At 34.3% G+C, this 11,927-nt stretch overlaps 2 protein-coding genes across 2 annotated transcripts; one reads left to right on the top strand and one right to left on the bottom strand.

Moving 5' to 3' along the window:
• The first annotated feature begins 455 nt into the window (after positions 1–455).
• On the top strand, positions 456–5,585 carry LOC107681174 (carbonyl reductase [NADPH] 1-like). Its single transcript, XM_016477380.1, has 4 exons — positions 456–881; positions 4,538–4,718; positions 4,808–4,931; positions 5,042–5,585. Exons 1-4 carry the CDS (start codon positions 593–595, stop codon positions 5,279–5,281), a joined length of 834 nt encoding a protein of 277 aa, XP_016332866.1. The 5' UTR covers positions 456–592; the 3' UTR covers positions 5,282–5,585.
• Positions 5,586–7,538: 1,953 nt separating this feature from the next.
• On the bottom strand, positions 7,539–11,927 carry LOC107681095 (transforming growth factor beta-1-like). Its single transcript, XM_016477252.1, has 8 exons — positions 11,724–11,927; positions 11,134–11,519; positions 9,811–10,080; positions 8,613–8,687; positions 8,389–8,536; positions 8,142–8,292; positions 7,936–8,046; positions 7,539–7,846 (listed from the first exon to the last, which is right to left on the bottom strand). Exons 2-8 carry the CDS (start codon positions 11,474–11,476, stop codon positions 7,799–7,801), a joined length of 1,146 nt encoding a protein of 381 aa, XP_016332738.1. The 5' UTR covers positions 11,477–11,519; positions 11,724–11,927; the 3' UTR covers positions 7,539–7,798.

Below are 11,927 nucleotides of genomic sequence, written 5' to 3'. Positions count from 1 at the left end.
ATGTGCTACTTCTTTTCTCTCCAATATGGTAGAAAGTTAAATTAAATGCAATGTGGAGGATATTAACTGTGACAAGATGATTGACAGGCCAGTTTACAGTTGCGTGTATCTATGCGACAGAGCGTCCTAAAGACGCAGTTGTGTGACGTGACAGTATGTCCCAAAGCTTGCCTACTCTTCTACTACACACTCAAAAGTGTGTACTTTTTTTCACCAAAAGAGTACATACTTTAAGGACGTAGTATAAATAGGCACATTGAGACGCAGCATGTGTTTCTCAGTTTTGCGTCAATTTTACCGTCGTTTACTGATCCTGTTACTAGTTATCAGCCTGCTGATAACTGTCTATAATCTAATATTTTATAACAATTAATATAATGTTCATTTAAATTACCCGAGGGCGATAAACTATCAATAAAGTTTATCAGCATATTATCAAGAGTAAGCATGACTTGCACTTTCTTTTGTTGTCCGGTTTAAAGGAGGAGCTGCGCGCTGTGCAAATGCGGAACGTTTCAGAACCTTTTACATTTCGAAGCTCAACAGCAGACTCTTTATTTCGTGACCTAACGGCAGACTATAGAAACCCACAATGTCTAAAAGAGTAGCTGTAGTTACAGGGGCAAATAAAGGCATCGGACTGGCGATTGTGAAAGGGTTGTGCAAAGCAGGTTTCAGTGGTGATATACTCCTTACTGCACGGAATGAGAAACTGGGACAAGATGCGGTTGCTGGACTTAAATCTGAGGGATGCAAAAACGTAATCTTCCACCAACTTGATATATGTGACCAAGGAAGCTCTCTGAAACTGAAGAAGTTTCTGGAGGAGAAGTACGGCGGCCTGGATGTTTTTATTAACAACGCGGGAATGGCCTTCAAACGTTAGTTTTCATTGACTTGTTTTTCAACGGAGAAGTGTCAAAGAACAATTAACACATTCGACAATGAAAGCATTCTATATATAATAACTTAACTGTAATGTATTACAGTAAAGTATGCTATAATATAATATTATTGTAATAGGCCTATATCGCACTTGAGTCTTTTGCAGCGTTTTGCGCACGATAAAGTTCTAAAACAGCGCCGCTCAAGCAGTGTTGCCAACTAATTTTCAGCGGAAGTTGCTAAAGGAAGGTCGATTTGTTGCTAAAAAGTTGCTAAATAATGTTGTGATTAGGAATGGGCGTATCGATCCGAAGTATCGATATATCGAGATACTGACGCGAGTATCGAAAGTATCGATACTCAAACAATCGATACTAAGGTGTGTTTTATTTACCAGTGATTTTGTTAATTTAACAAAACAAAACAAAATTCGTACAATATGCATTGAATTGGACGAATAACCTTTGTTAGCGAGTAATTGTGTAGGATATAACTATTCTTCCTGCTCATCTGAACACACGCAAATGTTGCAATACAGAACTAATCAATCACAGAGAGCGTTCACTCACTACTGTTATATTTTATATATGTTAATTTAGATTTGTTCGTAAAATAATATAAATACATAATATAATATTAAAATATAAACAACTGTATTTTTAAATACAGCATTGAACTGTTGAACACTTACACATTTTTTGAACAATTTAAGATTTTTTTTATTAGCTAACTTGTAAAACTACACATTCTGAGCAACAGTTTTAAGCAGTGTATTAGTATGCTACACTCTAAAAATCTGTAAAAATAGGGCAAAATCTACTATGTTAATATGAAGGAATTTTCCGTATTGATTTTTCGCAGGTTTTTTACCTGCATTTTTAATTACGGATTGTATTTAGTGTTTTCGGGTTACAACAGATAATGTCCTGGAAAATTACTAGTACCTTTTCCATTTTTCTAGATATTTTTCTTACAGTGTACTAAGTGATCGACAATCGCAGGTACAAGCTAACAAGGTGTATCATTAATGAACAATTATTAAATTATTATTATTATTAATAAATTGAACAATTGCAAACAGCAAGTAACTTGATTCACGTGATGTGTGTACTCATCTTTGGTTTCCTCTTTTTGTGTAATTTAGATAAAATGTGTACATTTTTTATCGTTTGAGTCACATTTTAAAAGTTGCCAAATAAATGTTAAAAATAGCTAAAATTGTTGCTAGATGATTTTGGAAGAAAAAGTTGCTAGGGTAGTGTGAAACGTTGCTAAATTTAGCAACAAAATTGCTAAGTTGGCAACACTGCCGCGCGATGACGTCGTTACGTAATCACGACGCAAAATTGTCACTGCATCAAATCTCAGCAAAAATTATATTTTATATATGTTAATTTAGATTTGTTCGTAAAATAATATAAATACATAATATAATATTAAAATATAAACAACTGTATTTTTAAATACAGCATTGAACTGTTGAACACTTACACATTTTTTGAACAATTTAAGATTTTTTTTATTAGCTAACTTGTAAAACTACACATTCTGAGCAACAGTTTTAAGCAGTGTATTAGTATGCTACACTCTAAAAATCTGTACAAATAGGGCAAAATCTACTATGTTAATATGAAGGAATTTTCCGTATTGATTTTTCGCAGGTTTTTTACCTGCATTTTTAATTACGGATTGTATTTAGTGTTTTCGGGTTACAACAGATAATGTCCTGGAAAATTACTAGTACCTTTTCCATTTTTCTAGATATTTTTCTTACAGTGTACTAAGTGATCGACAATCGCAGGTACAAGCTAACAAGGTGTATCATTAATGAACAATTATTAAATTATTATTATTATTAATAAATTGAACAATTGCAAACAGCAAGTAACTTGATTCACGTGATGTGTGTACTCATCTTTGGTTTCCTCTTTTTGTGTAATTTAGATGAAAAATGTGTAAACAAAAAAACATATTTGAACCATGTCTAAACAAAAATATAACCTAATAAGTTACAATTAAGGCTTATTGAATGTTAAAATTAATAATTTAATACATTTCATAATTTAAAAGTTTAGTTCAGAAGTATCGAATCGGTATCGATATCGACGATACTGCCTTGAAAAATATCAGTATCGTATCGAAAACAAAAAAAGTGGTATCGCCCATCCCTAGTTGTGATGTCATTGCGCGATGACGTCGTTACGTAATCACGACGCAAAATTGTCACTGCATCAAATCTCATCAAAAATTATATTTTATATATGTTAATTTAGATTTGTTCGTAAAATAATATAAATACATAATATAATATTAAAATATAAACAACTGTATTTTTAAATACAGCATTGAACTGTTGAACACTTACACATTTTTTGAACAATTTAAGATTTTTTTTATTAGCTAACTTGTAAAACTACACATTCTGAGCAACAGTTTTAAGCAGTGTATTAGTATGCTACACTCTAAAAATCTGTAAAAATAGGGCAAAATCTACTATGTTAATATGAAGGAATTTTCCGTATTGATTTTTCGCAGGTTTTTTACCTGCATTTTTAATTACGGATTGTATTTAGTGTTTTCGGGTTACAACAGATAATGTCCTGGAAAATTACTAGTACCTTTTCCATTTTTCTAGATATTTTTCTTACAGTGTACTAAGTGATCGACAATCGCAGGTACAAGCTAACAAGGTGTATCATTAATGAACAATTATTAAATTATTATTATTATTAATAAATTGAACAATTGCAAACAGCAAGTAACTTGATTCACGTGATGTGTGTACTCATCTTTGGTTTCCTCTTTTTGTGTAATTTAGATAAAATGTGTAAATTTTTTATCGTTTGAGTCACATTTTAAAAGTTGCCAAATAAATGTTAAAAATAGCTAAAATTGTTGCTAGATGATTTTGGAAGAAAAAGTTGCTAGGGTAGTGTGAAACGTTGCTAAATTTAGCAACAAAATTGCTAAGTTGGCAACACTGCGCTCAAGTTTTGATATCCACTTTTTAAAAACTTGTCTGGCTTGCGGTTTTTCATTCTACTGCAACATATCGCGTTTTTGTGCGGATGGATATCACTTTAGGAATTGGCTTAATAAAATAGCATTTTTAACATACATTATTATATTATATTATATTATATTTATTATATTTATTATATTATATTATATTATATTTATTATATTATATTATTATATTATTGGCCATGGATTGGCCCTCCAGGACTGGCGGTGCCCAATCTGCCCATCCCTGTTCTAGCGGAAGGATACCTTCCACTAAATGAAGCTATTGGCTTGAAGATTTAGGAATTGTCTTAATAATTTATGATTATTATTCTATTTTATTGTATACATTTTTGTATTTTTTGTATTTATATATTTTTTGCTTTCCACTGTGTAGCTTTTCAATTATTTTTCTATGGAACTGTGTTAGACAGATGTGTTTGATTTACACATGAGTCTTTTGCAAGTTGCACCACTCAAGATTAAAGGATTTCAACGTTTAAAAAACATGTTCTGTGTGAATGACTCCTTAGAGACGATATCTTCTAGTGGAAGGATACCATTTGGCTTAATAACATAAGCTTTTAATAAAAGTATTTATTATATTATATATTTTGTATTACAGCCATTTGAAATATTCTTTTTCTAGATTCAGCAACAGAGCCATTTGGAGAACAGGCTGAGGTGACCATGCGCACCAACTTCTGGGGAACACTGTGGGTGTGCCATGCTCTTCTGCCGATACTTCGACCCAATGCTCGGGTGGTCAACGTGTCCAGCTTTGTTAGCAAGAAATCCCTTGACCAGTGCAGTCCTGAACTACAGGCAAAGTGTGTGAATCAGTTTTCATAGTAAGCGATCAGTTAAAGTACTTAGCATGTAGAATATTTATTTTGATTTTATGTTTACCTTTGAACAGATTCCGAAATAAAGATTTATCTGAGGAGGAGTTGTGCCTGCTGATGGGAGAGTTTGTTCAGGCTGCACAGGCAGGGGATCATACGGCTCAGGGCTGGCCAAACACTGCCTATGGTACCACCAAGGTAACAAGCATCCTTTTTTTCCTGACAAAAGGAGTCTGGTTTGTTTGGCAGTGTATTTTAGCAATAAGCAGGCCCAGACTAAACATGTATTTGTTTACTGTCTCTTTTAGATCGGTGTGACTGTGCTATCAAGGATCCAGGCTCGAGTTCTTACCGAGACAAGGCCAGGTGATGGTATCCTCCTGAATGCTTGCTGTCCAGGATGGGTGCGAACAGACATGGCTGGACCAAATGCTACCAAGGGTCCAGAGGAAGGGGCTGAAACTCCTGTTTATCTGGCCATGCTGCCCGAAGGAGCCAAAGAGCCACATGGACAGCTAGTGTGGGACAAGACTGTACAGGAATGGTAGCGTGAAGAAAGGAGGCGTCATCAGTTCATTCCATCTGAAAAGAATGTCATGATTACATCTGATAGGAAATGACTTTTCCAAAATATGCTGACATGAAAAGAATACTGTACATTTTCACTTCTACATCATTAAATTACATTTTAAAAAGCTCTCACATGTACTTGCTTCAGTTTTCTTGAAAGTAATTGTGTGATTTATAGATACGATATGAGCTCACCATATCTTATTTTCAGTATCTGTTCAGTTTCTAGGGTCATTTTGTTTATCTAAGATAAACAGATTTTGGCCTCAAATGCTTCTTCCACAGAACAGATTTTACCATCTGAACAAACCAAAATCTCTATATACATTCCTATTTTGTGAAGCAAAATGCATATTTAGTTTGCCAGAACATTTGTGAATTTGTGATCTTAAATTGTATCCATTAAAATGATTTGTTGTAAGCTTGACTGCCTTCGCGTTCTTCATGCTCAAAGGTTATTTCTGCTTAAGTCATGTGCTTATTTTAGGATACTCAAAGCATTAGATAGAGAAATAGTTACTGTATTATAGAATACTGACTTTTGTGCCCTGCAATTCATCCACAGTCATACCCGGCTCAAGACATGAAGTAAAACAACAGTTATGCAAGCTTTTGTTGGTGCAACCTCTGCTCTTGAGAAATCAAAGCCATCATAAAGCAATCTGTAAAACAATCTAGCTAAGAAACTGGCAATAAAATGTGCAGTATCTAAACCTTATTGGTCAACAGAAAGCAGTTATCAATGCAGAGAATGTAATATAGTTTTTTTTTTTTGTAATGTATTTGAACTATTACTCCACCAACTGGTAGATTAAAGTTTGGTGTATGTGATAAAACACTGTGATCAACTCTGGTAATCAAATCCCCTCCCGTCTTGTTTGGATCATGTTCACAATATTACAATACCAAAGTCAAAGATGATTTAATTGAAAGAAAAAAAAATCAACAAAAACTATTTTGTTTTATAGATAGATAGATAGATAGATAGATAGATAGATAGATAGTATTTGTTTAGTGACATTAAAATAACAAATTAAAATTGTATGTTACATGTGTATCCAGTAGAAGGCGCCATAGATATTTGTAAATTAATTTACATAAGGGCTGGGAAGCCGTAAAACACAATCCCTTGCAAGTATAATAATTATTGGAGCTGAAATTCCATGTTAAAAGAACAGAATGTCAGAATATCTTATATCAAAAAACATATAATCACTTTAGAAACATGTCGAAGAACCAGTATTCATCTACATTCGTTTGTGGGAGAGTGCAAATAATACTAAAATAGCTTTATCCCAGTTACTCCACTAGATGGCAGCATAGGACAAAAATCTAAGGAATATCCTCAAACTCTTCTCTTGTATTGGTTGTTCATTTATAATTAATTTAATTACAGTATGCTGGTACCACGTTTAAAGTCTATTGAGCGTTTTTACTGATATATATCAATTTATTTGTTTATGTCCATGCCTGTGTTGGCAGCCTACTGTAATCAGGAATGGCTGTATAGTTTCTGAGGCCAAGGAGATATACAGTAGGCTATAAACAACAAATCGGTACATAAACATAATTCATCAGAATTAACTGGCTCTAATTCTGTTATATTTTCAGTAAGAGTCAAATAAATTACATAAAATGCAGTGTAGAAACTTTTAATTCACATCCTTTATAAAAAATAAACAAGAAAAAGCCTTGCCAGCTCTAAAGTAAACAAAATAATTGGCAGGAAATTGTTCTGGGAAATTCTGGGAAAAACAGCACAACAACATGCACTAAAAACAATCAGTGGTGATCACAAATACAGTATACCGCAATAAAATTACACCAACAGCACAGCCTTGCAAAACCCTGAACTACCTTGTAGCAACAGTGCTTCGTTCTGGAGCTAATGCATCATGGTATTAAAACAGCGTGTTCTGTGTTTTCAGATGGATTAATTACAAACAATAATTTAAAATCATTTTCAAGCACGTATTTAAAAATAAGGTTTTCAATGTCAACAGCATAATTAAGTAATAAGTAAGCAATGCTTGTTGACCTAGAAGTACAGATATCAACAGACAATTATTATATTCCACTTAATACACACTGTACAGTAAACATGTCCAATAGTTTTTAAATGCAACATTTTTTCAGTCGTTTCTGACAAAAGAGACAGAACAATCTACACCTGAACTGTGATGAACGTTTTAAGTCACAATTTGATTTTCTGCTAATAGTAAACACTTTGGGCACCTTTATATCAAACAATGAATATGACCACTTTTATGACAACAAGTACAGCACATGTAGAGTGTTATTCACAAGATAAACGTACAACAGTATAAAACAATCAATACATCTAAGTGTGGTATCAGTGGAGTCAAATAAAATGAAAAGGACAAGTTGACCAAAAAAAGGAATAAAAGAGTCCCCTCAAAAAATACTGGGTTACAATTGCCTCAAGATGTTCCTCTCTTGATTTTGCTCATCAGGACCAAACGGTGACAGAGCTTTTAGCAACACTTGCAGGTCTTCACAATCATATTTGACAGCTGTTCTACCTGCGGAATGTTTTAACATTATTTGGATGAAATTTCTGTTGACCACTGATGAAAGTGATATTAAAAGCATCAGTGAATTTTATTCTGACCTTATGTTGGCGGCCCACATAGTAAAGGATGGGCAGTGGGTCTAGAACCTGCGGTACACAGCAGGGTTGAGCAGATGCACCAGGATTGTGATGCCTATACAGCGCAAGAACCTGCAGGCAAAGAAAACCAGACAATTTCAGAGCCATATTTTCGAATCAGTCCAGTTGTAAAACATTTCCAAGCATCTGACAGTCCTGATTGCTACCTGTGAGTACTTATTTTCTGAAGTCCAGACGAAAGAGCAAGAGCCAGTGCAATAGTTGGCATAATAACCAGAAGGTTCATGTATCCACTTCCAGCCCAGGTCTTTGCGGAAGTCAATGTATAGACTCCTCACACAGCAGCCCGCAGACTTACTGCATTTAACATGAAGATGGCACACGGTGAGGCGTTTGATATAGTAAGAATAAAGAATGTCAAATTTATTTTATGCTTACTCATAAAAGGCTCACTCGGTACAAACTTGATCTGTTTCCGTTTGACGTTTTCTGCGAGATTTTGATGAGCTGTGGCCATCAAGAGGAAGTGACATTACCAAAATGTGAGGCCTAGGCACATTTTCTACTAAGGGGGCTTTATCACCTCTTGTACGAGACAAACCTGCAGACACAAAGAGCAATATCAACTTGTCCTATCGACATCAAGACATAGAGGATTTCATTTTTAATTCACAAACCTTTTATTCTAATTGGAAACTGCTTCTGAGGCTCACAGTTATCAGCCATCTTCAGTTGAAATCCTTGCTCTGCCTCTATGAATCAAATTTTAGAGAAAGTTTTATTTATGATGCAAACAATGCATACGTGTAATAAACACTTATTTTAAACTGATACATCAGTTACAGCGGCAGTGTTTTCAGTAATATAAAAAGAAAAATGATCATCAACCGAATATTAACCTGCTGATCATGATGTAAATATTATTGTGTACTGTACTGTTTTATTTACTTATATATTATAATGTTTGTGGAAAACTGTGATAGTGTGTTTTGTCTTAATGTCTTTATTGTCACGTTATATACATACATACATACATATATAACATTTGCAATTTTTCAACTCTGTAAGAAAAGTTTTAGGACATTAGCTTAAGTTAGTGTGTTTGTTATCTTCTATCATATAAAGATTACATAAGCATGAAAATTAAATAGATAAAATCTTTAAAATTAAAGTGCAAATACAAAAAGAACTACACCAGAAAGGGTAAAAGTTTGTAAATTCTGCAAATGTTGGTTTGCAACAGTGTTATTTTAGTATATTTATGTACTATTTATTAATAATTTAAAATAGCTGTTATATTTAATAATTATTAATAATTAATTTAATTAAAAATATTAATTGTATTATGTGCTTTTGTAATTTTGTAGTTTTATATTACATTTTATGTTTATATTTTTTGTTTTCTTTTCGTTTTTTAAAGTTTTTTTGTTTTTGGTAAAGCTTGTAATGTCAATTTTTTTAAGTGTGTAATGTAATTTACATGTTATAAATCTTATATATATAGCTTTATTTCAATTACTAAAAACAATTTTAAATCCAAGTTTTAGTTACTAACAACACTGGTTTGTATTTATTAATAGACATACTAACAATAAATAAAAATGTGTTTCATCATTATTTGATTCTTAACTGATGTATGGGGGGGCTTGGGGGGTGCAAAAAGTGGGACATGGCTAAATTCTAATTAGAAAATTGTACATATGTTTACTACAATAAATTCAACATTAAGATTAAAGATTTTAATAATTAGATACAGTTGAGTGGGTCATTTGATGTGATGAGCTACTTTTCATGCTAGGTTAATCTTACATTAGATTAGATACTTCCTCACAAAATCACACAAGGTCACATGTGGCAGGCAGCGCTGTTTCTCACCATTCCTCTGCAGCCAGTCCTTCAAGGTCTGTGTGACATCAAACGACAGCCACTTGCCAATCATTAGTCTGGAAATGAAACGTGATTCCAAGTAGCGTGATTTGTTCCCAGTGACCTGATATAGCTCCAGTCTCTGCTCTGAATCAGGAGCCATTGAAGCATCCCAGATATGCAGACGGAGCTCCACCTGGGAGATTGTGTGGTTTAAACCCAATTTGTGTCTTATATCTGTGATGTTGAACCATAAGAGCTTGTCCGGGCTTTCCACCACTGGTGATGAGATAGAAAGCAAAAATGTCGGAAATATGTTTGTAAATGTCTTTGATGTCCTTTTATATTTTACAAGACGCTGTTTAAATGGAGCACAGAAAGAAGGAACAAAGGACTATTTGTGTGTGTGTGTGTGTGTGTGTGTGTGTGTGTTTGTGTGTGTGAGCTGTATTATAATGAGAATTACAACAACAATGCTCTGCAATTAGGTGCCAATGATATAGTCATACTGCACAAACAATATGTTGACGCTTTATAAAAGTACACAATGATATTTAAAGGTAAAACTGCAGTAATGACAAATGAATCAGAAACATTTGAACAAATTTATTTAACTAACTTATGTTCAAAAATACAGTAAAAACAGTAATATTGTAAAATATTATTACAATTAAAAATAACTGTTTTCTATCTTAATGTATTTTGAAGTCTAATTTATACTTGAGATGGCAAAGCTACATTTTCAGGAGCCATTATTTCAGTCTTCAGTGTTAACATGAACATTCAGAAATCATTTTAATATGCTGATTTGCTGCTCAAGAAACAGCTCCTATTATTATCAATGTTGAAATGTTGGTTAAAATGTTTGTGGAAAACTGTGATAGTGTGTTTATATATATGTGTGTGTGTGTGTGTATATGTGTGTGTGTACATTTGAATGTTTGCTGCAGGCATTGGAAACCTCAAAATTAGTGACTGTTGTCATTGTCGGTGGTTTTGCAAGTTCGTGTTAGACACCGAACAACAAAACCTCCCTAAACCACTGTTGTCATTTTCATCCAAATAAGGTTTTAAGAGACAATAACAGATCAAGAGATGTTTGGAGTCGAGCGATACTGTAGTTTACCAAGGAACTCTAAATCCAGGATCTGAGTAACTTCATTAGCATTCACTTAGCAGCCTTCCTTCCTGTTTGTGGTCAGATAATTCGCACGCACCCTCAATTCTCCGAGGAAATCATCGGGCACATGGCATTTTAGCCATAACACAATGTAAGGTGCTGTAATCATTCAATAATCGACAGGACAATAGAGAAAGAACAGACTCACTCACTCGGTTTCATGGTGAACTTGTGAACTTCCTTAGCGTAGTATTCCTCCTCCATAGGATCTTCTATAGGTTGGTGTACAGGAGTCGCCGCCTGCTCCTCATTTAGCTCCACGGTGCTGTTGTACACCGAGATGAGCTCTGCTGGGATGTTGTCTATCACCTTTTCCTCATCTACTTCTGGTTCCTTAGACAGTCGTAGCTTGCTGAGAATCTGTCCTCGAATGGCTTCGATGCGCTTTCTCTTTATTAGTTCTAAGTCTAAAGGACTGCATGTTGACAATGCTCTGCTATAGTGCACAAATCCCAACAGGCATTGCAATGCCAATAATAAACTCTCCGCCCTCATGGTCAGTGTCGCTGGAATTTATGTTGAGTCTTTGAATGTGGCACTAGATGGTTACAGATATTAGAGGTCTTGAGCACTTCTAGATACAATGCTGGCGTCACTTTAGCATTGCTACAGCGTAAGCTGGTGTTGTCTTCTTCACTTCAAACCCAACGGCCTGAATCAGAACCCAAACATCACTGAGATACTGATGCCAATAGTGGCACAACAGCCTCAATGGATCTGAAATAAAACAAACAAATCTCACCAGTGAAGTCAGAGGTCCATCGAAAGTACACAATAGATGTCCTTGCAAGCCACCCTGCTTAATTTACAGTACAGTTTCTATTCGATAACCTCAACGGTTCCTTGGGTCCCGCTCAACAGGAACAAACAAATACAAGTATTTGAGGTTCAAAGTAGTAGTTATTTTCGTGTGCCGTACCCTTGTTCTGAAAACACTTAGTTTGCT

Source organism: Sinocyclocheilus anshuiensis, unplaced genomic scaffold (genome assembly GCF_001515605.1).
Source record: "Sinocyclocheilus anshuiensis isolate Anshui unplaced genomic scaffold, SAMN03320099.WGS_v1.1 scaffold412, whole genome shotgun sequence".
Lineage (NCBI taxonomy): Eukaryota > Metazoa > Chordata > Actinopteri > Cypriniformes > Cyprinidae > Sinocyclocheilus > Sinocyclocheilus anshuiensis.
The sequence above is the reverse complement of the archived record's forward strand: the minus strand, read 5'-3'. Positions and strand labels throughout refer to the sequence as shown.

What these genes read in the sequence shown, in the direction of transcription:
- LOC107681095 (XM_016477252.1), bottom strand. Translation starts at nt 11,476, where the DNA reads ATGAGGGCGGAGAGTTTATTATTGGCATTGCAATGCCTGTTGGGATTT. An exon ending in CAAGTTCACCATGAAACCGA is followed by an intron (nt 10,081 to 11,133) that starts GTGAGTGAGTCT and finishes TCTCATCACCAG; the next exon opens with TGGTGGAAAGCCCGGACAAG. An exon ending in GTTTCCAATTAGAATAAAAG is followed by an intron (nt 8,537 to 8,612) that starts GTTTGTGAATTA and finishes TTGTGTCTGCAG; the next exon opens with GTTTGTCTCGTACAAGAGGT.
- LOC107681174 (XM_016477380.1), top strand. Translation starts at nt 593, where the DNA reads ATGTCTAAAAGAGTAGCTGTAGTTACAGGGGCAAATAAAGGCATCGGA. An exon ending in CGCGGGAATGGCCTTCAAAC is followed by an intron (nt 882 to 4,537) that starts GTTAGTTTTCAT and finishes TTCTTTTTCTAG; the next exon opens with ATTCAGCAACAGAGCCATTT. An exon ending in CTGCCTATGGTACCACCAAG is followed by an intron (nt 4,932 to 5,041) that starts GTAACAAGCATC and finishes TGTCTCTTTTAG; the next exon opens with ATCGGTGTGACTGTGCTATC.